This window comes from Engystomops pustulosus, chromosome 1 (assembly GCF_040894005.1).
Source record: "Engystomops pustulosus chromosome 1, aEngPut4.maternal, whole genome shotgun sequence".
Lineage (NCBI taxonomy): Eukaryota > Metazoa > Chordata > Amphibia > Anura > Leptodactylidae > Engystomops > Engystomops pustulosus.
In genome coordinates this window covers 159,321,570-159,348,062 of record NC_092411.1, presented here as the reverse complement: position 1 = coordinate 159,348,062, position 26,493 = coordinate 159,321,570, and the positions used below count along the sequence as shown (strand labels likewise).

At 40.0% G+C, this 26,493-nt stretch overlaps 2 protein-coding genes across 2 annotated transcripts; one reads left to right on the top strand and one right to left on the bottom strand.

Moving 5' to 3' along the window:
* Window positions 1-352: 352 nt before the first annotated feature.
* On the top strand, window positions 353-16,249 carry DAPK3 (death associated protein kinase 3). Its single transcript, XM_072113147.1, has 8 exons — window positions 353-606; window positions 1,853-2,213; window positions 3,903-4,032; window positions 7,687-7,735; window positions 9,022-9,048; window positions 14,499-14,651; window positions 14,898-14,943; window positions 15,244-16,249. The coding sequence occupies exons 1-8, from the start codon at window positions 368-370 to the stop codon at window positions 15,775-15,777; spliced, it is 1,539 nt and encodes a 512-aa protein (XP_071969248.1). The 5' UTR covers window positions 353-367; the 3' UTR covers window positions 15,778-16,249.
* On the bottom strand, window positions 16,237-26,493 carry LOC140065539 (uncharacterized). The gene is made up of 7 exons (XM_072113140.1): window positions 25,343-26,493; window positions 24,893-25,001; window positions 22,800-22,937; window positions 22,567-22,723; window positions 21,914-22,009; window positions 19,751-19,866; window positions 16,237-17,890 (listed from the first exon to the last, which is right to left on the bottom strand). The coding sequence occupies exons 1-7, from the start codon at window positions 26,304-26,306 to the stop codon at window positions 17,884-17,886; spliced, it is 1,587 nt and encodes a 528-aa protein (XP_071969241.1). The 5' UTR covers window positions 26,307-26,493; the 3' UTR covers window positions 16,237-17,883.

Genomic DNA, 26,493 nt, shown 5'->3' with positions numbered 1-26,493 from the left:
GCATACAGTCCTTCATCCTGGTGGTAAAGCCTACAGTCCGTCATCCTGGACAGAAAGCGGTTAAAGAAGCTTAGTAGCTGCAAATTAGTTTCCAGCACAATTCCAAAACTGGTGCAGGTGTATGGACACATGTGGCTGCCACCTCAAAGGTAACCACGAATGCAATAACGTACGTTTCAGGGATCATTTGGGGTGGATAAGACGCTTGACAGGGAGGAATGTATCGGTTACTACTGTGCCCATACACGGAAGTTACATTTTAGCATTAGCCGATGGCGTCATCCTCTGCATTAGAATAACACACAGCTCTCTCAGTTCTTCTCAACTATGCAGTCGCCGGCCATTGATGACATGATGACGTTCATTAATGTCCTCCAATCACTTGAGCCCAAGCGCTGCGGGAGGCGGAGCCCCAGGCCAGACCAAGACGTCATTGCCCTGGCATCCCGAGCATTACGAGTCCGGAAATACTGGGTGGGAGCGAGAGAGGAGCCTGGCACTCCTGCCGCTAGCAGCCGAGCACAACACACCGAGCCTGGGCACCATGAGCGGCTTCCGCCAGCAGAATGTGGAGGACTTCTATGAGATGGGAGAGGAGCTTGGAAGGTGAGAGCTCGGGACACAGCACGCATGTCTGCAGCCTCTGACTGTATATGCTAAGATCCCTTTACTGTGATGAGTGGTAATTTGTAATACATTGCTGAGGGCATTGTCCATAGTGCGGCCCCCATATGTGCAGCCTCCTGAGACACCTGTCCTTGTGATCAATGGGGTCCATCCATCTCCTTCCCCATAATGACCTATTCTGTTTGGTGGTACAACCTCTGGTCTGACACTCATGCTGGCTGCATAACATTGATAACTGTTCCCAAGGCCCCTTGCACATAAATATATAATGTGGATGGACTTGTGCTTGGCATTGTTTCAGGGGCGCACACGTCCCATTATATTTATATGGACTTATGTGCGAGGCTGCAGATTCCACGGCCCTTTGGTGAATGCCCATGCCGCATATTGTATATATTCCTGTCTGTCTTTTAGACTCTTCTATCATCAGCATTGCTAAAGGGACCACCGTCCCAGAAACAGATCATGGTCATCTATGTCCATATTTCATTGCCCGAATATTGTGTAGGGACCAGAACTCACAGCAACATGGTCATCAGTGGGTCACTGCTTTCCTTTGCAGCTACTGTCTTGTACTGTAGTTACAGCACAATAGATAACACTGCTTGCAGTTCAGGACCTCAGAAGATCCTCCATACTACGATTTCTGTTTGACCGACTCCCAAATCACTCTACAAGCAGTATTTGTGTAGAAGCTTCTATAAGCTTTCCAGACTAATTTTTAATGTTTCCCAGTGGTGTATCATTCTTGGGCTAATCAGTTTTTTAGGGCAGCACAGTGGCTTAGTTCAAGTCCCAGGGTCAACATCTGCAAAGAGTTTGTATGTTCTCTCGGTATTTGCATTGGTTTCCTCCGGTTTTCTCCCACACTCCAAAACATACTGTTAGGTTGATTAGATTGTGAGCCCCATTGGGGACAGGAAACAATTTGGCAAGCTCTGTGTAGCGCTGTGTAATGTGTGTGTGCTATAAAAATAAAAGAATTATTATTATTAAATAACTTCTCAGTGCCCCAGGTTATTTAGCCCTTTTCTTCTTTCTTTAAGAGATCATTGTTGGGTTCCGCTGGGCAGCATACAAAGAACAAATCAAATACGCCAATATAGGTGCCCTACACAATATTCTTTTCACTTGTGGGATGATTTTGGAGCTGATAAATGAAGAGAGGATAATTCGCTGACAAGAAATATTGTTTTTTTTCACATTCTTACTCTCCTCTTTTCAGTGGTCAGTTTGCAATTGTGAGGAAGTGCCGGGAACGTAGAACAGGAGTCGAATATGCTGCCAAATTTATAAAGAAGCGCCGATTGTCATCCAGTCGCCGAGGTGTGAGTCGAGAAGAGATCGAGAGAGAAGTGGACATCTTGAGAGAGATTCAGCACCCAAATATAATCACCCTTCATGATGTGTTTGAGAATCGCACTGATGTGGTGCTCATACTAGAACTAGTGTCAGGAGGAGAATTATTTGACTTCTTGGCACAAAAGGAGAGCTTGAGTGAGGAAGAAGCCACCATGTTCCTAAAACAGATTCTAGATGGGGTTCACTACCTACACCACAAAAGCATTGCACATTTTGATCTAAAGGTATTATGAGACATTAGTTTTTTTCCAATCATAGTTTATATCATAGGTAGAAACCTCAATGGAATGTAATTGGATTCCTTTGTATTTTTGACAGAAGTAATACAGAATGTTTTATCCTTGGTATCAAATTATAAAATGGCTAACGTAGCTCTTATTTAACAGGCATCTACTACCAGGATGAAGAACTGTATGCAAATGAGCCTTAGGGCTCCAGACTCCATATATGTTAAAGAGGACCTGTCACCCCCAAAAAGACCCCCACCAAACATGCCCCCATAATCCTCTCCCCAGCTTTTCTATATATGACAAATTTATTTAAATTTATATCGGGGAAAGTTGTTTGCAACAGATCTGACCTCTTATCAAATAAGAGGTCTGATCCTTGTATCCCCTGCGCTGGCAGTTGGCTTTATTAATGAGGGGGCCGGCCGGCACTCCCCCACCACACCCCTGTCAGCAGGAACCCGTAAGAGAAGCCATGATTCGGGTGGTGCTGTCAATTAGCACGGAGGCAGCCTCTGTAATTTTGGCGTGGCCGGTCAGTGTAGTCAATAAGCATGGCGCAGCCGCATCACGGAGAGCCGGCAGGGATTGCGCAATATATGCGATGCTGCTGTCTTCTCTTACAGGTCCCTGCTGACCGGGGCATCGTGGGGGAGTGTCAGCTGGCCCCCTCATTAATAAAGCCTACTGCCAGTGCAGGGGATACAAGGATCCGACCTCTTATGTGGTAAGAGGTCAGATCTGTTACAAACAACTCTCCCAATATAAATGAAAATAAATTTGGCATGTATAGAAAGGGGTTGGGGAGAGTATTATGGGGGGCATGTTTGATTTGGGGTCTTTTTGGGGGTGACAGCTCCTCTTTAATGGAGCCCTCACGTTCATGTGCATACTCTTTCATCCTGGTGGTAAATGTCCTTTAACTTTGGTGTATAGATGTAGAAAAAGTTTGCAATTGAAAGTGTTAATGATTCTTGTCATAACTGCATGTGTCCATATAATAGTATTAAACTAATTAAATACTTCAGTCTGGTCATCAGTAGAGGGCCCCTACAGCTCCATTGCTTACCAGATTTTTGGTGGTCTAATGTAGACATTGCCTTGAGATGGAAGCTGAAAGTATAGCGCAGAAGGGATTTTGTATGTGTCAGATTGCCAGTTATATGGGTTAATCTATCTATTGCCACCTTTATTGAAAACTGTTTTATAGGTTCAGAACTTATTTCCAGGTTCTCTAAAGTTTAAAGTACTTTGTCTGAAAACAGAAACATTTTTAGAATAGTGTGTCATGGTCTATAATTTTCAGTCTGGATCTAGCAACATTCTAATTTATAAACATTTACACATTTAAACATTTTTTTCATGATTGTGAACTCCATAAAGGCAGTAACAGCTGCCATGGATACTTTGATATCTACATCAGAGGCTCTAAGAGCTCTCATTTCATCACATTTGCTAGAAAATATAGTATTGAATGCTAAATTATTTTCCTGAGAAATAGCTAAGGCCTAAAACCCCTTTCAGTTCTGTCGTGTTCCAGATCTGCCTCTGCCGTTCTCTGCTTCCACAACGTACCGTAACAAAGAACCTGATTGTACCTTATTTGTACCATACTTGTTTGAAGCTTGAAAATGTTTTATTGTTTTGTTTCGACTATGAATCCAATTCATTTTCTTTATTCTTCAGCCAGAAAATATCATGTTGCTGGATCAAAGCAGCCCAAACCCCCGAATAAAACTAATAGATTTTGGAATCGCCCATAAAATACAGGCTGGAAATGAGTTCAAGAATATATTTGGAACACCCGAATTTGTTGGTAAGTATGCCAAGCCAGGCTAGTATAGGTTTGTGGGCCACAGCTTGATAACTATTGCATACAATAATAAAATATAAATAAAATCTGGTAGAATGTAATAAAATCGCAACAATGCCTTTGCCCTCCTACTGGTTATACTCTGGGCTCTGGTGGGGTGAATTGTTTTTAATGAACACTCTGTGAGCACACCTATTTTTGGGGGAATTAGTTTTACAGTTTTAACCGTTATGTATAAATAATATTTAAAGGTAAAGATATTACTGGCTAGGTTTTCAGCAACACACATCCCATATTCCATATTGTATCCACCTTTTACACAGACTTATAAGTTACAGTAGTCAATGTAATCTAATGGGTAATGGACACTTTATATAGTGCAGACTTCAAAATATCCACTTTCCCTCTTCATCAAAATGGCTGAACCCCTAGGTTAACATGGGGTAGCATTATGGCCATATGTCACCGACCAGGTTCACAGTGTCATTACAGAAACTAGTGACAAGGTTCAGGACATCGCCCCAGTGGGCGGTGTGCTAAGTGTATCACTTCTACGATGACACATTGAACATGGTCAGTCCCTGCAATGAGGCACTGACCCTGTGCAGCCTAGTGTGGTTGCATATTGGCATGTCGTGTGGGATGACATGTAATCTGGTTTGATGAAACTACCTAAGTATTTGACTCTGAGTGCTGCCATTATGATTTAAAGAGAAGCTTACCCTGGCTTTACCCCACTAAACTAACAGTACCCTCAGATATCTTTTTTTTTTCCACACTGCCTTTTTTGTTTTAAACCCAGCCATTTATCTATTAAAAAAAAAATCTGTGAAGTAGCATGCAAATGAGCTGAATGAAAGGGGGAGCATCACAGTTGTCCATATCTTGGACTTAATAGTATCTAAAACTGGAACGGTGGAAACCGATTTCTATCTGCTGCTTACATCCCCAACTACCTCTTTACCTGCCTGTATCTCCAGTTCCGTAGTTCACATATCTCATAACCTACCTTGGGGTACTTCTAGTTTTTGTTGTGGTAAAAGCTGGTGACGGTGGTGGAATGGCACAATATGCACACTATAAATGTTGAAAAAGGTAAGGTATGTGGATAATCTGAAGAATACAATGGATTTTGTGCAAATGTACTTATCGTACAGAAAAAAATGCCAAATAAGTTGGAGTAAAAGTGGCAAATGATACAATATGGATATGATACAATATGGATATCATACAAATTTGAAATGTATGCTGACGAGAGATTTAGTAGGAGGGGCATATCTACTTCTGTGATTTAAAGTCACTGGGGGTGGGGGAGAGTTAAAAAGAGCTGGGGAATCTTAGAATTGTGCTATAAACTGTAGCAGGAACCTGGCAAACACTCAAATGCTACAGTTGATGGGCCAGGGTGTCCCGGCCTGGTCTACTCTGCGCCCTCTCCATTGACTTGGGTTGGGGGGGACCTCCAAGAAGGTCATGATAAATTTCCCCCATTGAGGGTAATTGAGAGAGGTTTTACAGCCGCAGCATTGTACCAAAGATATCTGCACACTCCTCCATCCATTGATGTGGAAGTTGTTATGATAGAGGGGAGCACAGCCATGTCTGCATTACGATGCATCAAAACTCTGGTACTTGTTCTATACTTTCAAACTCGGAACGGTTCAATACTGGGTTTCTGTTATTTTTGGGTACTGAATGTCTTATGCTGTCTGCAGATAATTCCTCACAGTAGACTTCAGGAAGAAAATCCTTTGAATAGATATGTCGGGTCGGGGAATGATTTGTATAGAAGTAATTGGGGAAATATAATCATCTTTCCATATATGTTGATTCCTAAGGCTTCCTCAGATATAAGGTTTCTAAATTATTTCATAATTTCCCAGACCGGGATTTGAACTCCACTCCACCACTCTTAGAGATACAGTACCTTTATCTAGATTGGTTGTGAATGGGAGGGTTTTATCTCACTAGAGCTTCTATAGAGATCTCTCTATATATAACTACATTTATATATATATATATATTTTTTTTTTTTTTAAACTGTAATTGATACAGTTAAATAGAATTAATAAAAATAAATTAAACATTTTATATTTAAGGGGACCTGTTGCCTCAATCAGATTTTAAAAAATGCCTACAGTACCTTAGAGAACATTTTATAGTCATCTTAATGCTTCTAATCCTGTTAATCTGCCTTGCTGCTGTGTGATAAAAACAACTTTTATTTTTCTTGTCTTTCATTTATCCAGTCAAGAAGGCGGGAGAGCTTTCCAATCCAGTCAAGCTCTGCCGCCTCTTAACTGCTGCTCAGGCTTGGACCTACGCCTCTCTAGGTCAGCTTTATGTTACTGAACTTTAGTTTCTAACTTCCCTGCGTCTGGAATCCGCCTGTTAATTTGGCGCCGGCGAGCATGTCTGCAGTTCTGAATCACACCAACACCGTGCATGTTACTGACGCATGGGCTTTGCACCTGTAGGACCGGAAGTGCATGCACACTCCAAACTAACAGGCGGAAGTTTGAAACTAGGGTGTTGTGACGTAAAGTTGTAAACACCTTGTGACCGCAACCTAAACACTGAATTCAGATAATATGTTTTTCTTTACTTGAAAGTATCACAGCGAGTGTCGTGGTACTTCTCCACTCGAAACTCTGGTATCGATGCAATCCTAGCTTGCGTGGCCTAATCAATCTACCGAAAGCTACAGGAAGCTTGCTAATAGGGCTCCTAAGGCAAACAGCAAATTTTAACATGGTCTGAAAGGCCCTATTACCCTGCCTAAGTTTACTATAAGTGTTCAACACACTTTGAACTACAATAGTTAATAGAATACTGTTTTCTTGTTTTTTCTTTTCTTTGTAGAACCATAATAATTTTAATACGAGACACAAAAGGCTTTAGAGTCGGGTGGCACTACTTCATAATCATCGTGTTGACATCAAATAACCAAATCCAAATAACAAATCTGACATCAAGGGAGCAGTGGTGCTCTGATTCCCTTAATGTGAATAGGTCCCAATGGTGCATAAAGAAAAACAGTGGAATCGGCACTCACCAATCTTCTCCTTTTCAATGCTGTTTTATTGATGCATACTTACAAAAACATTTCATAAATGTAATTGATCGAGGTGAGGGGGGGAGGGAGTACGTGGGTAGACTCACAAGACAATCAAACACATGACAGCTGTTTCGCGCTCCCTGCGCTTCATCTGACCTGTTTGAAGCGCAGGGAGCGCGAAACAGCTGTCATGTGTTTGATTGTCTTGTGAGTCTACCCACGTCCTCCCTCGCCCCCTCACCTCGATCAATTACATTTATGAAATGTTTTTGTAAGTATGCATCAATAAAACAGCATTGAAAAGGAGAAGATTGGTGAGTGCCGATTCCACTGTTTTTCTTTATAATAATTTTAATGTTTTTTTGTTGATGAAACTTTAATTGGTACAGTTTGTTTGGGGTTATTACATTACTGGTGAGCATGCACAGCATCACTCTGTTCATATGGAGCGTGACAGGCCCCAGTTGTGATTACGGTGATCTGGCACTTCTCTTCTATGTTGTGGATGCTCATCTATGTTAAATTAAAAATCTAAATTAGAATAACTCTTATTCTAGTTGTGTAAGTAATATATGATTTCTGATATTCTTGATTTACAGCTCCTGAGATTGTCAACTACGAACCTCTAGGATTGGAGGCTGATATGTGGTAAGCCATTTTCTTTACTGCAAATTGTTATTAACCACACTGAAATTAAATAACCATATCTTTTGACTCCTCTATATTTTCACACCCCAATTTTTTTTTTTCTTAAATGGGGGCCTGAATTATATAAATAAAATTTCTATATACAGTATTCTCCACTGGTTTTCCTCCTATGAATAAATATAGCCTAGATGGCCTAGCTGACAAGTTTATAGCAAGTCTCTGTTCACCATCAGCATTGTGTTTCCATTGCTCTTTCTCTTTTATAAGAATTAGAACAGAAATGCAGAATTGCACACAACTTTATTTGGAACATTTTTTTTAACATGCTTTAAGAGGTGTGCAATTTTTGGCCTCAGGGGACACATTGTCATTCTTCATCAGGAACCAGAACAGATGTGTTTGGGAAGGAGAGGACTGGGGACCAGTAAGTACTTTCCACACATACTTACTGATATCCGGGCTGTACTCTTCGATAAGCACTTCCCATGCTAATAAGTGTTCATTGGATTCTATTAGTGATGGCAAATAGGAGGATGCAGTTAAATCACCAGAGAGCCTTTTTTCCATACTCCTGACCAATTCTTAGGATAGGGTTTTTTGGGGGATTTTTGTGTTTGATCAGTGAACTCCACACCAATCCCTCTATTTAAGTACAACTCATAAAAAACTTTGAACTGCGACAGTGGGGCAGGTTTATCAAACTGTTTGTGACAGAATTCAGGCAAATTGGTTTGGCCTTTGGAAAAGATTGTGATTTTATGGAAAAGCTGTGCACCAAAAATGATGGCGCAATTTTCTTGATTAAACTAGACACCATTATGACAACACGGTCTTAACTAGACCAGATTTATCATACAGCATAAGGCTACGTTTACACAAACATATGCCCGCCGGTGTGTATACGTCTGCCTTGTATAGGAGGAGGGTTGACCCTTTCCCTCTCCATAGAAATGCAATGTGTACGGGCCGAAACACTAGGAAAATTGGGACATGTCCTATCTTTTCCCCTTGTACGGAGCGGTATGATGCTGCACTTGGCAAGCTTGCAGCCTTGCATACGTCCCCCATATGGTCGTGTGAATGTAGCCTAAGACTGTCTAGACTAACTTTAGTTTGTAACACAAATCTCCTCCAGCATTGTATGTTTTGAGGTCCGTCTCTCTGAGATCTCTCTCAACCATAATATTTTGTATGTTTGATTATTATAAGAAATCTACAATCAAATTTAAGAGAAATGTTTTCTTAAATGATTATCAAACTTTAACCTCCATATCTTTTCCACACAGGAGCATTGGAGTGATCACTTACATATTGTGAGTATACTTTAACAGTTGGGTGTCCTTATTTTGATTTTTAATGTAATAGTTTGTAACATTTTAAATAACACATCACACACATCAACCTGGAAATCTAAATAAATCAGAGCCAAGACAGAATAGTTCCGAGATGTATAATAAATGGAAATTACCATACAGCTTAATACTACATCAAGTGTAGATCTTCCTTGGTTATACTGCATGTTTTTAGGGTCATACAGAGCCTATCTTACTAGTGTTTTCTTCATAGGCAATGATGTCCATACAGCTGAAAGTCTCTGTACGTAGAAATTACTTCCTAACCCTAGAATAATGATTTTTGTTTAAGGCATTGACCTATATTTCATTAGTATTTGGTACCATTCCCTTACACTGTATGACTTGGGTCAAATGTTTTGGATATCCTTCTAAAAGCTTCTCACAATAATTGGTAAATTGGGTCCATTCCTCCTGACAAAACTGGTAAAACTGAGCCAAGTTGTACGCCGCTTTGCTTATACCTGTCTTTTCAGGTTTGCTCATAAACTTTCAATAGAATTTAGATCAGGGTTTTGTGATGCCCACTCCAAATCATTTACTTTATTATCCTTAAAGAGGACCTGTCACCAGAATTTTACCCCCCAAACCAACAATGCCTGCTGGTAAAGGCTTACAAGTTCTACCCATATCATCTAAAATTATCTGCAAGTGAGGAACTGTACCTTAATTACAGCCATTTTCCTGATATACGAATTGGCATACTTGACTCAGTGTCTCTTCAAATCACTCCCTTTAATGCCAGATAATATAAGGTTATACCATTTTTAGCTAAAAGAAGGGTGTCAATTAGGTTTCTATGGAGCCCAAGTAACTGCCACTAAGTACCCGCTTCAGGTCATTGTGCATCTGGAAGACACCTTTGCTCCCAAACTTTAACTTCCTGGGTGATGTATTGAGATGTTGCTTCAGTATTGTCACTTAATGTTCTAATGTTCTTTCCTCGTTATGACATCTATTTTGTGAAGTGCACCAGTCCTTCCTGCAGCAAAACAACCCCACAACATGATGCTTCCACCCTGTGTTTCACAGTTACAGTTAGGATGGTGTTCTCGGGCTTGGAAGCTTCTACCCTTTTTTTTTTTTCCCCCTCCAAATATAACAATGGTATTTATGGCAAGACTATTCCATTTTAGTTTCTTCAGACCACAGGACATGTCTCCAAAATTGAAGGTCTTTGTTCCTGTGTACATTTGAAAACATCAATATGGCTTTTTATGTTTCTTTTGGAGTAATGGCTTCTTTCTGGCAGAGCGGCCTGTCAGTCCATGTCGATACAGTATTCGTTTTACTGTGGGTAATGAAGCACTCTTACCAGCTTCAGCCAGCATCTTCAAAAGGTCTTTTGCACTTGGGTTGATATGCACATTTCAGAATAAAACATGTTCATCACTGGGACACAGAACCCGTCTCCTTCCTCCTTCCTTCCCATTCCCTTGTTTATACAGAGGAACAAGGCATCTTCAGGTATCTTCATATTGTACCCTTAAATTATCCTTGACCTAAAACGGTATAAGTTTATTCTTATTCATTTCCGATTTTGAGAAAAACATGCAGATGTGTCTTTCTATATAATGTATGTAAACTTCTGTTTTCAACAGTTTTTATTACTGCGCTCACTAGTATCTACTTATTGTGGGGAATCACTCTAGCGGATGCTAGGTAGTGCAGGAAGCAGGGACACGTGCAGGTTATAGTCCAAATCAAGTGTTTTATTCATACGCTGTGATCAAACAACTTAACCACTTGGTGCTCTGCACCATACTAGTTTGATGCAGGATCACCTGGTGAATCGCATGTCGCCATGTCACCTGTCATGGCGATAATCCCTAGGTGTTACCCGTAGTTTGGTGCACTTGCCAGCTGTGCGGATTGACCGTGTATTGAGTGCGCGTTATCCAATTTTTCCTCTGTGTTCCGGCTAGGCTGTTTATCCAGGTAGTTGGGTGCACATTATCTAATTTTTCTGGTGCATGTTCTTATTTTTCTGTGTACAATGTACAAAACGTACACTGTGTTGGGGGCATACAACATGCTGGCCTCTGACACAGAGTAAGCTAGTGGGGATGATGTCCCTTCTATCTCTCCTCTTCCTCATCTTCCAGTGACCTGGAAGGACCACCAAGAAGGTGCCAGAGAGTTGAAGGCGGGAAAAGTGCCTGGGACTTAATTGTAGTCAAGACAAATCTCTATCACCCCTGTCACTGCAGCAGAAATGGAGAAGTATTGGGGTATAATACTTCTTATGGGGATTGTAAAGAAGCCCGCAATCGGGGACTACTGGAGCACATTCTGTACTACACCCTGATGTTCTACATGGTGATGAGTATGGTGTGCTTTGAAGCCATCCATATCTTTTTGCATTACACCGACCACACACAGTGCCCACCCAGAGATAACCCCAGTTATGATTGTTTATTTATGGTCAGGCCCATATTAGACAATTTTAGTGCTAAGTTTGCCCAGGCATATACCCCCGTGAAACGTGGCCATAGACGAGTCCCTGGTAAAATTTAAAGGGGGACTTCAATTCCGCCAGTACCTGCCCAATAAGAGGGCAAGGTATGGCATGAAGATGTATAAGCTGTTCAAAAGTATATCAGGGTATACCTCCAAGTTCAGGGTGTATGAAGGAAAGGACTCCACTTTGGTTCCCCCAGAATGTCCCCCGCCCCCCCTTTCTGGGTTTTACTCCGAAGATAATGTGGGATTTGGTGCACCCACTGCTGGACCAGGGCTATCACCTCTACCTGGATAATTTCTACACCAGCAATTTTTTGCTTGGGCAAAAAAATTAGGAGGCAAGAGAGCAGGGCACTATGCAGTGACTCTGTATTGTGTGTTAAGTACAAGGACAAGAGAGAGGTCCTTGTATTCACAACAATACATGGGTCCAGAGCACCCCTGTACCAGTACAGGCTACAGGGGTTTCTACTGTACTGGTCCCTATTGGCATCTACATATGCATCATGATGCCAAAAAGGAAAAAGAAATATGTAAAATGTTGGTCCTCCAAATGGCAGTTATTCCCTTTTGAGCCCTGCCGTGTCTCCATCATGCAGATTATTGACACATATGGGATATTGCCATACCCGGAATAAGCCACAAAGATTTTTGGGGTATTTGTCCCCAGTGGCATAGGTTGGGCTGATTTTCATTTGTCACTACAATGGCATATTTGAGAAAACAATGCAATTTTTACTCTGCACCCTTCGCTTTGCATTCTATTTAAGCCAGCATCTAGGGGGTTAAAATGCTCATACAACCCTAGATCCATTTTTTGAGATGTGCCCTTTCCAAAATAGGGTCACTTCTTGGGGATTTCTGTTATACTGGTACCACCAATCAAGTGAAATCGGAGCTCCAAAATATATATTTTGCTCCTTTCCTCCTGAGTACTGCTGTGTGCTTAGCTGGTAGTTTATTGCATATGGGATGTTGCCACAGAAGGATTTTTGATGTGTTCGTTCCCAGTTGTATGAGTTGGGCAAAATACATTTGTATTGTATTGCATTTGTATGGCATATTTGACAAATTACAATGCAATTTTTACTCTGCACTATTCGCTTTGTTTTACATTTTGACCAGCATGTTGAGGTTTAAAATGCTCACCTCGACCCCAGATAAATTCTTTGAAGGGTGTAGTTCCAAAATGGTGTCACTTCTCGGGGGTTTCTATTGTACTGATTTGAATAGTTTGAGATGTTAGGTTAATAAATTGTTGTTATGGTAACACCATAACCATATACTTGAGTATAAGCCGAGGACCCTAATTTTAACACAAAAAACTGGGAAAACCTATTGACTCATGTATAAGCCTAGTATATAACCTGGTAGCTCTTGCCCCCAGTATATAGCCATCAGTCCCTGTCCCCCAGTATATAGCCAGCAAATGTACGAATCAACACTTTTTTTGCCATTTCGCAACACATGAAAACCTTATCTAGCTCCATGTATGAAAAAGTTATTGGAGTCAGAATAATGGTAAAGGTAATAATTTTTTTTCGGCACATAATATATTTTACCAAAGATTAAAAACTTAACACCTAATAAAATCTATATACGTTTGATATCCTTGTGATCCTATCAAACCAAAGAATATTTGAGAGGCCATTTAGAGCACACAGTGAAAGACGTAAAATCAGAGCCCACAAGAAAATAGCAAAATGCAGTTTGTCAATTTTACCGCATTTTGAATTGTATTTCCACTTCCCAGTATATGGGATGGAATATAAAATGCTGTCACTAGGAAGTAAAATATGTTACGCAGAAAATAAGCCCTCATACAGCTCTGTACACGGAAAAATAAGAGTTATTGATTTTTTGAAAGTGGGGAGCGATAAAAAGTAAAACGGAAAAAGCCCATCAGGGACAAGGGGTTAAAATGCCCCCAATACCACATGATAAAAAGTTTACAAATTCTCTGGGATAAGGATTTATGGTTTGGAAATGCAATCCAAAGGCTCCACTTGTGATAACATATTTAGGTAACATTAATTCAATTAATTTTAAACTGTCGATGCTGCAGGTATAGGGCCCAATAGCCTGGCACCATAAGCCGCCTGTACATTCATCCAACCAATTGTCCGCAAGGATTGTGCACATATTCTGTTTTATAAACAACGTGCACACATTTTATGCATTGTTTGCACATTGTATGAATTTTTTTTATAATTTTTATTTTTTATATTTTTCATACATATGAATTTGTCTACTATTTTTTAACCTAAAGAGAATTACTATGATACTCAACTCTTGTGAATAAGCAAAAAGATTCCCAAGGACGAAACACTGGATCCATCATTGATAGACTATTTATAATAATATCTTTCTGTAACATACCACATTGAGTATTTATTCTTTTGGTTATGCATTGTAGTATGTTTTACAAGTAACAAAATTAAATTATTTTTTTCTATATGTGGTCCAAAAAGAGACCGATCCTATATATTGCCCACATTTTGTATACAATTTCTTGTTCATAATTTTCCTTCTTTGGTTTGAAGGTATTTTTTTTCTTGTGGCAGCACATAGGACTAGGGAGATAAAAAATTGATAAGTGCCACTATAAAGATTTTATTACATTAATACAATAGCACGTCCCTCTCTACACGTGTACCTGACTGCCAGGCACACGCTCTTGGCCAGCAATATATCAGGAGGTACTCTGTTACCTTTCCTGTATGAACGCAGAGCAGCCTGCAGTCTAAATCTGGCTCTAACTGGACCTGTGGGCTATACAAGCCCACCCAGGACAAAAGCATCCCACTACCAGCCTACCCCTACTCCATAATAAGCAGCTCCAGTCCTGACATTACAAAGGTGTCTATGCTAGCTTTTTTATGGATATTCAAATGATCTTTTTTTTTTTTTTCTCATTTAATTACCATAGCTTTTTCTTATCTTCACAGGTTAAGTGGAGCATCTCCTTTTTTGGGGGAGACAAAACAGGAGACTTTGACCAATATTTCAGGTGTTAATTATGATTTTGATGAGGAATATTTCAGCAATACAAGTGAACTTGCAAAGGATTTCATACGAAGACTGCTGGTCAAAGATCCAAAGTGAGTTATTACTTTTCCATAATAAAAATTAAGCTATAACCAAGGTTTTTTGGGCTATCTATGCATTGATAGTTCCAATCTCAAAGCAGGGGTGTTTATGACTGCTAAAGCAGTCTACAGCAGCACTTGTTTCAGTGTTTTTTCAAAGTGGTATTGGAATTTGTTCCCATATTGATTTAACATTTATTCCGTATGCAGTGGATACCATTAATATCCTGTAATTCCAATGTAAATTTAATTCCTTAGGAAACGGATGACAATTGATGAGAGTTTGGAACATTCATGGATTAAGGTAAGAAGTTATTCATTATTTTTTTTTTTTTTTTTTTTATCCTATTGATAAACAGAGCTGTTTTTTTTTTATAAGGATTTCTTCACATCTGCATTATGGCTTTTGTTATCAAAAGGCTTTTACCAGATCCTTTGTAAACAGATCAAATAAACCCAGTTGACCTTTATGGCTCAAGCATTTTGATGAGAATAACTTCATAGTTTTAGCCCATTTGATTTACTACAGGGCCTTTGATGTAAATTGCTTGTGTTCTCTCTAGACAACTACTTATCTTCAAAATTGTATTGTGTCTCTAAACAGGCAATCAAGCGGCGTAATGTTCGCCATGAGGACAGTGGAAAGCGGCCTGAACGCAGGAGGTTAAAGACCACTCGACTTAAGGAGTATACAATCAAATCCCACTCTAGCATGCCTCCTAATAATACATATGTGAATTTTGAAAGATTCAGTCATGTGTTAGAAGAATTAGGAGCAGCAGAGGATTCACTCCGTGAGCTCCAGAAGACTCAAATGACTTCACGTGAAGACCTTTGTGCTCTCCGCTCAATTTATGAAGAAAAAGAAAGCTGGTATCGGGAAGAACAAGAAGGTGTGGCAAGCCAGCTGATGGGGCTTCAACAAGAGCTTCAGCGCGGAGAAGGCCAGCGTCGTCAAGTTCAAGAAGATCTGCGGACTACCATGCTAAGTTCAAATGGTCTGAAAAGGAAATTTAGCAGATTGGAGAATAGATTTGAAGCATTAGCTGCACAGGTTACTGCGGAGGTGAGCTTTGTTGAAGAGCTACTGAAGACTATGGAGAGGCCAGGAAGTGAAGATGTCCGAGGTCTATGCTAGGCATAGAAAAACCTTAATGAGTGCATGCTAAAAATTCTCTTCAAATATTTGATCTCTGTCTTAAAGACTATAAATGTACAAAGCTACCAGTGTAAAAGTAGTGAATGAATCAGTACATTACAATCCCACATTCCAGTAACATTATAAGAGCTGGGATCTATATAAGGAGCTAGGAATTCTTTCCCTAGAAGTGGTGAGAAAAGTCAGTCATCAAAGCTCCAGAAATATGTTTAAGCCAAAAGTCTTTGCATTACATTCTTTGGTTTCACTTTCAGCCCATAAAAATACAAAGAAATACACTTTTATATATAAAATTTGATTTTATTTAAACCTTCATTTTATACATAGTCTTTTTCATATATATTATGATCATCTGATAGAAGTGAATGCTACCCACCACTTGTTTTGCCCCTACCATTTATTATACCTCGTGTATAGCATTTGAATATGCAAATACAAGATTAGCTCTGTCTGTGGTCTGCCAATTTCTTTATTGTATTTATATTTCTAAGTGTTGAAAAGAATCTTTCCTGCCTGGTCTCGGCAGTGGAAGCTGATATTCAGGAACAAACCAAAGATTTCACACATAAGTGAGCATTTTGTTTCCTACCTAACATGTATGTTTTTAACAACTACTTGTGTGTGTACACCAGCAGCTGTGATGACGGATGAGCAGCATGTGAAGGTGAAGTTTCACAGGTATGCTTTGTGCAGAAACACTTATACTCTATTCTGTGGTGAGATAGATCATCAGCAACCCCACACACCGTGCCTTTTTAGATGTCTTTATGTTCCACTGATGCCTCTACTGATGAACCTAGAGCCACCAATTTTTATTGATGTCCTGTATCATTCATAGAGGCAGGGAGCTGCAGTATACAGTTGAGCTATATACCTCCTTGTGGACACTGCTAACACGACTGAAGACAATTCCTGAGGTGAGAAGCAATGTTGATTTCTCTTCACATAGCCCCCACCTTTCTGAAGGAGTGATAAATGCTTTATCAGGGCCGAGAAACAAAGCCACTGTGTCTCACCTCCTCCTCACCCCACCCCAGGAATTCTCATCAGCTAGAGGGCTCCCCTTTACCACATGGTTCTTACAATGTGTGTGTAAATGTGGCGGGCAGGGTGTTGGGTAATTTACTTATGTACAACTTTTAAAAGTTGACTTCTTTCTTGAAATGTAAAGTAATTCCCCCTGGTTCAGGAGGTGCCTTACCTCATCAGTTGCCATTCCTGTCTATCAACAGCTGGAGATGGAGGGTCATGGGATCCTAACTGTCCATGACCAATCTACTTTCTAGGACCTTCAACCAACTACAGGTCTGTACGGACCTGTGGCTTTGGTTCCCAAATCAACCTGTATGTTTTGGGGGTGACCTCTATTTTCAATTAAGAATAAAAAAAAAAAACTTGCCTATGCCATTTGTACAGTGAAGCCAGGGTGTACTAAGCCGGCTTCGTTTGCTCTAATGTGGATGAAGGCATGAGTAGTAATTTTTTTTTAATGCGACAAAGTAGGGGCCAGTTTTCCAAACTAAACTACAGTTCACAAACTGTGGGTGGTTTTCTTGTTCCAAATTGCCCTGACAGGATCCCTTTTAAGCTTGTATTCATGAATGCTATCGAAAGGACCAGGCAAAAGTTAAGAATCACATGGCCCACCATCTTCATCCTTTGAATGGCAGGTGATGAGGTGAAAGATGTATCTTAACTATGGGGCTTTACTTAACATTTCGGGAAAGTGGTGCAGAACTGATGTTTATTGGTAAATTACCTAATATTCTGTTCCCCACACTTGCACACATGATGTACTTCAAGCTAAACCTGCACAGTATCATTTCTAATTATTCTGGAATACTAAATACATATTTCATTACATCTACTAGGATACCAGAAATGTACTTATTCGCATAGCAGACCATACCTAGTGCATGTCTTTTGTTTCTGTAGAAAAACTACATTTGTCAATAGCTAACGTAGGAGAAACAAATGGTGCAAATTTATACCCCCCCTCCATTTCCAGAAGTCTTTTGTGATTCTTTGTAACAGTCAGTGCTTCACTTTCATTTCTGCCTGACTACAGTTTAATGATTGTTGCCCTCAGATGCTGTAGAAGAAAAAGAATATACGGATATGTAACAATAATATACAAGAGTGATTAATTCAATAAGTTTGCAGTTATTCTGAATGCTTCACATGTGACCCATTAACCCATTTGTGACTAAGGTTATTGGTGCCTGAATGTCCAAGTTAATTTCAGTTATTCTCTTCTTTAAATGATGATCTCTTTGGTACTACTTTACATATTATAAAAATGTTTACTTTGCTTCTTGTGACATGCGAGACTTGGTAAAATTGTGTAAATCTTTACCAAAATATATTATAAATATGTAAAGTCTCAATCCATTACCATTTTCCATGTTAAGAGGCAGAGGGTGCATGTACTTTTCCACAGTGTCTTCTGCAGCTCCTGCTGCATTCTGCTTCAGCTGATTAAGTGGTTAAATTTGGTCATATCCCCTGAACCATGTGACATAGAAATACAATTCTGGTGTTCTATTAAATAGGCGAATTTTCCCTTTAATACAATAGGATTGTCTTTTCTAGGTGACACAGAACCGGAGATATTCACTGTTTAACTTAAAGGGGAAATGAGATCTGTTTTTAACCCCTTAACAACCAGGCTCTTTTTCGTTTTTGCGTCTTAATTTTTCACTCCCCAAGTAAAGAGCTGTACGATGGCTTGTTTTCCGAGTAACAAATTTCAATTCATAGTGATGGTATGTAATTTTCTGTGCCGTGTACTGGGAAGCAGGAAAAAAAATTCTGAATGCAGTGAAAATGATGAAAAACTGCATTTGCACCATTTTGTTGTGGGTTGGATTTTACGGCTTTCACTATGCGCCATAAATAAATTTTTTTTTTTTATACTTTGGTGTACGGAGCTGTGGGCGGTGTAAATTTCTTTTTTTACGACTCTTGATGACTTTTTCAATTTGATCACTTTTATAATTAAAAGGTTGAAATTTTCAACTTTGAGCACTATTTTCCATTACCTCCAGGAATAACCATTATTATATTTTGATAGATTGATCATAACGTAACATGTTTATGATTTTTACTGTTCATTTATAGGAATTGGTGGTGTTCAAGGGGAAGGGGGTGATTTGAATTTTTAGTGTTGTGTTTTTTTTGTTTTGTTTTTTTTTTAATTTAATGTTTACGTTTTAAAATTTATTTATTTTTTTAAACCCCCTACTGTATTTTAACCCTCAGTTGTCTGATCCTACCGTACATGGGGATTTTGCACATCTGTTACAATGTGCGAATCGCACATAGTAATGGTCTAAAACATTACATCCAAGGCTGTCATGGCAATGGATCGCCACTCCCTGATGACGTCAGGGGGAGCGACAATCCGAGCTAAGATGGGGGTGCCCATGCGCCGCCAGAAGCTTTGCCGGAGGTGATCAAAGGGTTAACAACCGCAATATTTTTTAATGATGCCTTACTGAACCATTCTTTTCAATTGGCTTTTTCACACTTCAGTTTTTTTTCTACTGATCCATTATTGTCAATGAACACAAAAAAAAAACTGGAAAAAACTGAAGTGTGAAAAAGTCCTTTGGAAAGAATGGTTCAGTAAGGCATCAATGAAAAATCTTGAAGCTGGGAACAGAAAACAAATCTGTACGTGTCTATAAGCCAAAATGGGTTCAGTGAAAAATCACGGATGTAAAAAAAAAAAACCCAAAGCATGAGTGGTCAATCCCTTTTTAAGTTATCAAGTTGCGAAAGCCATGAATCTTAGTGTTTCATCTGTGCGTTTTTTGTCAAACCCGGCAGTTCTTTTAATTTGGCAAATGTAATCACAAATTCATTGAAGAACATCCTTTCACCAGTATAGAAATGACAGTACTAATAGAAACATAAAAAAAAAATTACTATTGAATAGTACAAAGATTACCTTGAAAGACGGCAGTTACGAGTTATGACATAGCTTCCTGTGTAGGTCAGATCACATCGCACTGCGTTATTGGAGAAATCTGATTCTAGGACTTGGAACTTTGGATTCACAGATACCTGAAACATTTACATTCTGATATTGTTTGTATTGTAACAAAGTCAGTGCTTTATACCACACTTGGTGCTGCTTGACTTTTCTTTCATCACTTTCTTCAGTGTATAGGCATATTTTAGCATGCACCAAAAAGGGAACATTAACACATTAGTCATTAAAACATCTTTTATTTCCTTATATTAAAAAAATATTGTATCCAAAGAAAAAGGGTTAAAATTATCAGCTTGTGGATCACAGTGGTTGTGTGTGCTTCACACGTTCTTTCATATCGAATTATCAATTAGTCAGTACCTCACTAAGGGCTCTTTCACATTGGCATTGTTTTTCACATCCGTGGTGCAGTGATTTCCACGGATATCTTACAGAGCCATTGTTTTCAATGTATGTTCTTATAGAAGGGCCAAAAGAAATCTATGGGTGCCCAAAAAAACATAATTTGGTTTTCTCTGTCTGCACAAAAAGAAAATCTGTATGCATCCATAAGCCAAAATGGGTCTCCTCATCCAATTATGCCATTCAATTTATTAACCACCTCTCTCTTTCACATGGAGGGGCAACCCAGCACGTTAGTTCTTTACAGTAAATGGATCACATTTATACTAATTCCCTGTCTAACTGAACCATTGGAGTTTTGATTAGCTAGTCTCACTGTTAGCTCAACATAGGATTTTTACTGGTAACATAATGCTGGATTAAAATCTAAAATAGTCCACCCAGCATGTTTCACCACCGAGCGTGGCGTCCTCAGGGATGCTAGGGCTTTAAAAGATGCCGCATGCCAGTTCCTTTTATAATCACACTTAGTGACGTGTACACGTGTGCTTGTTCCTCTAAGCCTATCATTGTGAGGAAAGTCCGGATCATGTGTTTGCTGTAATTATATTATCATCGGTTACTCCCATGCACTTAGAGCACAGCAGATTGCTATAGTTTCTATGTGCCTGCATGGTCAGCCCAAATTGCCCATTCAGTTTTAATGTACCTCCCTTGTGCAACACAGTGAACTTCAGATAAATGCGCAACTGAATGTGTTAATGTGCATGTGTGGCCAGTAGTCGCTCACGCATGGCAAGATACTTAGACTGCTGCAGTAGATATCTATGGCACACGCTCTCATCTGGCTTACTTCACTTCGAGTCACTTAGAGTGCAGAATGCAGTGCCTATGTTCCTGGGATCTGCTCTGACCCCAGTCCAGTGTACGTGGACACTGACAAAGGACTTGGATCTTTGCAGATTCCAAAGATACACACAACACTTGGATGAAGATTAGATTGGCTTTGATTGCTGTCATAGTATTATCCTTAATAGCGCTTGCCATTCTGAATCACAAATCTATACATATTGAGTTATCAATTGACATTTTCTTATCCCAAAAGTATTAATTCAGCAGTCTCGGAGCTTTGGCCGTGCACCCGCAAGCCTGCCTTCTGCGCATGCGCAGATGCCGGGTATTTGAACGAGGGCGCGCAGCTACGAGGAGCTGCGTGCCGAAGATGCAATGGTAGGGGGAGAAAAGAGGCTACTGGGGCGTGGAGTAGCCGCGACATGTAGCCACAGGTCTGGCTACTCCACGCCCCAGTAGCCGCTTAAAAAAAATGTACATATCTGCCGACTAAAGTTTTCTTAAAGATAGCCGGGATGTGAGGATTAGCCAAAAAAAGGGCTATCCTCATGTCCCATTCATCAACCTACCACCCGATCTACCTTTATAGGTAAAATCGTGGTGGTAGGTTCCCTTTAAAGCCTAAAGTTGGCCATATTCTTTAGATAGTTACCATGTAAATGCTCATACCACCGAAACCTATTCCATCCGGTCTGCCACCAGCTTTCCTGCTGCTCAGATGTATCTTAGCAGTTTTTACTAATTGATGCATGTGGTGTTTGATTGTTAGTGAAATTGTGACTTTTTAATAAAATAATACAGTACTATAAAGCTAAGCTAAGTGACATGCACGTAAGCCAGATGTTGAGTTAAGGGAGCACTTAAGTAGACAATGTGACATGTCCTCTTTAACATGCATTCAAACTTATTGACGTTTTTACTCACCTTGAGGATATATTTTCCTGGGTGTACGTCAGTAATATCAATCCACTGACAATCAATATTTGCATGGTAAGTGTCATAACATCCTGGGCTCAGACCCTGGAATATAAATATAAATAGTCACTTTTTCACAATATTACTGCAGTACAAACCTGGCAAAATGTCTGATGCTTGAACATTGTATGGCAAATGTGAAAAAAAAACATTCTCACAGTTAAAGGAAATCTACCATCAAAATAAAGCATGATAAACCAGAGGCACTTACTTATAGATCCAAGCATGTTACTGTGGTAATCTAATATATTTGTAATGCATGGTCTCATTCAATTTAAATTAAACTGTAAAACTTATGCTAAGTGTTCCCAGAGCTGCTTCTGGCTGCAGATTCACATTGTTCAGAGCACTTCCCTTCCCACGGTGTAATAGCCTGTGAATCAGTAGCATGGAGTGGATCTAATAACATCACAAAAGCCCTACATACTAATTAATTTTCAAAGTTGATTTTAAAAGGAATGAGGCCGTCGATAACAAATATAAAAAGAGTAGCACAGACATAATGCCTGGGTCAATAAGTAACTTCCCTGGTTTATCATACTGGATTTCCTATAAAATAATACAAAACCTTTTTAACTGTTAATTTGTCAATAATGTATCACCTGGGTGTGTGCTGTACATGCATAGCGCCGTCTTACTCCTATATCACATGAGGTATCCTCCAAGCAGAAGCTTGCCTTGTGACCTTCTGCCACTTTTCGATTGGTCACTGAATCCAGGAGATCATAATGACTGAAGGAATCCATACTGTGATAATGCCTTTAATAAGACAAGTATGCAAGTTAAAATAATGAAATAGCACTTTAGTTTATGATATTACAAACTAAGTACTCACTGGTGGCAGCTGTGCCATTCCCATGTATGCCTTGGTTTAACTGGTAAGAAGTCTGCTGTACCACGGTTTTTAACTCTTTGAGGGAAACGAAGTAAAACCCTGGTACTTAATTCTAATGTACCTGGAGAGTAGGCTGATCTAAAAAAAATTGGAAAAAATTATGTACATTGGGATATGATTAAGAAAATGTGCCTCAGTAAAGCAGTCTTAAAGTATGCATTATTAAATCAAATATTAGGTACAAGAGGCTGTACACAGTGGGGCACATTTACTTACCGTCCCGTCGCGATCCCTGAGGTGCGTTGTCCGAAGAGGATACGGAGCTGCCGCAATTCACTAAGATCGTGCGTTCAATTTCCTGCATGTGTTGCTTCTCCACTCAAGTCCGCCGGAGTTCACCATCTACTTCCCGGTGCATTGCTTGCGTCACAATTTTGAATGTTAAATACTGCGCTTAGCCTGAATCAGTTGGGTTGTCTCAGGTAACGCCCCCAATTTGTGTCGCATGAAAGTTGGCGCCAAAATCCAATTGCGTGCACCAAAAAACCTCAGTGAAATGCGGCACAGAACGGAAAAGTCGGGAAACCCGGTGAAAATACGGTCCGCAGACCCTTAGTAAATGTGCCCCAGTGGGTCCTAGTTGTAGTCCTATGTGTCCTTCTAATGACAATGGCACATTTCAAATCTAATCATTCTGTCCAGTGCTGAATTTTACCTTTAAAATTTCAAATCTGAAGGGTGATTAACGGGGGCAAGAGTCCCATGGGCCCCGGTGCAGAATTCCTAACTGCCCTAAATTTGAAAAGGCTGGATACAACATATATCTACTCCACACACATGTAATATATACACACATACAGGGGGTGTGGGCCACTGCAAAATGTTCCTGTCCTGTATGCACTCACTATAGTCTGCGAGCGTTCAAGGTTGAACAGTCACTGGCAATGGCACCAAGAAGGCGTGGGCAGCCAGGAGGGGGATTTTATAATACGTTGGCATATGAAATATCTCCCTCACATAGTACAAATAACCCCATATACTGCATATCCATATAAATGCAAATACACACATCTATTACACATAATTAACATAACTCACACATGGGGGAGATGTAGCAGCTCCTGTGCCGGTGTATGATACTGGCCACGCCTCCTGCTCCCGCTGGACACCTCAAAAGACTTAGGCCTCTTGATGTATTTGACCTGCGGTGCTGGGGCCCAGGTAAAACAACGCCAGGTCCAAACTGGCGTACTTTTGCTTAAAAACCTGCAAACTACACAGGTTTTTCAAAATTACGCAGCCACTCGTCAGGAACATAGTGTGCAAGAAATTGCATTTATATTAGTGCTACTACGCCAGAAATTCCCCTCATATTGGTGTTGACTCAAGGAAAGTTTTTATTATTGTGGCAGTGTACAAACAAATCGTGAGATGTTTCAGCTCAACACCATAAGCCTTTGTCAAACTCGCTGGCTGTGCATTTGTATGGCAGGTTCCAATCTACTCGATTCTCAGGTACACAAAACTAAATAAAACACAATACAGCAAGGTGCAGATTAATGACAGTCTGTCCAGGAAGAGAGAATGCTCACTCTATTATTAATGGCGCCCCCTACAATAATAATACCAGTGTGATCCTTGAGAACAATATTGCTTACTTAGCGCGGGCGACGCGCCAGCGGGGATACAGGAGCACGGGTGAGCCCGCAACCCGCGATATGGGTCGCGGGACCACCCGTGACAGTACCTACAGGGAAAGGCAAGCTCTGTCTTTTTCCCCGCTACAGCATGGCACCGTGGGCAATACATACAGCAAAAAGGATAGCTGTATTGCCCATTGAAATGCATGGGGTCATCTTCTAGAATAGCATACGTATGTCAAGCAGCCTTACTGTTATATTATTAAAGGAACACTACAGGATTCCATATCTTTTTATTTTGTCACGGTTTGCTTAATTGGATAGACACCAATGTTTTGCACCCCTTTTTTGGAAATCAACAACTTGTTTTCATAGGATATAGTAATATAAATTACAGGAACCAGATATGTTTCTGAATAAAATAACAAGAAATGTTAATCTGTTTTCCCTCACCTGGCTAAACAGTTTTCTTCAGCTGCACATTGAAGACTATACAAAGGAACCCTCTGAATATATGTGGCAGTTTGGATGAAAAGAGCATCAGGAACCAAATCAGGAAGTCCTGTGGATTTATTAGATGAGTTGAGTATAACACACAGGAATTCCAGCAAATACTGTTCTAAACAGTATATGATATATATTAATACATACAGTACTAGGATGGTATAATTATATTGGCAACACCTATTTCTCTAACAAACATTATATCTTTCAGACTTCACAACATGCCCTATTTGTCTGATGTGTCATGTGCAGTACAGCTGGTGCAATATCACAGTTAAAAACTGAAGGACAGTGTTCGCTTTGCAATTAGCATTGGGTGTTGGAAAACAATATATTAATATTGTTAATATAGGTAATATTTGCCTTTCTAAAAAAAAAAAGTGGAATGGCTTTCCTTACCATACTGATAGTGTCTTGTTCCAGGTCGCCTTCCTGTTGGGACCAAATTGGACTGTACTAAATTCCTGCTCCTGTAAGGGCTTCTTGGTTCATCCCCTGCCATTCTCTGTGTGGCTGGTTGGGACCCTACTGACCGGGTTGGTGTCACTACATCAGGTGCAATATCATTTGAATTTGAAGGAGTTCTACTTCTCTGACTAGAAGATAGTCCTTGAATAGGCTCACTGTGAGTTGCATCATTCCTATGAGTTACAGCTCTCTGAGGCAGAGAACTTGTCTGTGCTTCATTCACCGTAGGAGTAAGCCTTTGACTAATTGTAATAGGTTGTGCTGAAGTTAACTCATTTCTTTGTGTATTAGTCCATGGAGTGTCCTCAGTTGTTTGCACTATACTTCCTTTTGTTACAGCATTTCTTGGAGTCACGATGTTCTCCCTTGTATTAATTCTTGGTGTGGGCAATCTGTGTGTGGCTTCATTTCTCTGTATACTGGTTGTCTCTGTGATCCCAAACTGGTAAGTAGAGGGCTGCAGTTCTCCTTCGACTTGTGTTGGATACACTCTTGTCACATCATTCCTCTGGGTAATCTCACTCTGAGTTACCTCACTTCTTTGTGTAGTGGAAACTTTGTGCACTTCCTCACTAGTGGAAGTTTTCACTGCAGCATCATGTCTTTGAGTGGGAACCTGAGCTACCAAGCGACGTTGGTCAAAGACTCCTTGTCTACTAATACTACTTAGATCTCCTTGTCGTGGTCCAGGATATCTCCTTGGGTTAACATGATTGTGTATTTCAGAGATGTAGAAGGTACCAACTCTATGATCAGAACCTGAACTCTGGAGACTAAAAACTCTTCCATTTGTCTCCCATCGAAATCTGCGACGCCAGGAACCTCTTGGTCCATCCTGATGTGCTCCATGAGAGAAGAGGAGTAGAAGTAGTGGAATGAATAAGAAAGGAGGCATAGCTTAGACTAGTCAAGAAAGTAGATTCAATTTTGGGGTATAAGTAAAGCTTCTTTGAGGCTATGTTGGTCATCTATTGTATCCTGTACTGTTTTGTAGCTTGGCACAGTACTTGCGAAGGGTATGGTGATTCATAGGTTTGTCATTCCACAGATATATCCTGCATAAGCTATAGGTTGTAGTGATA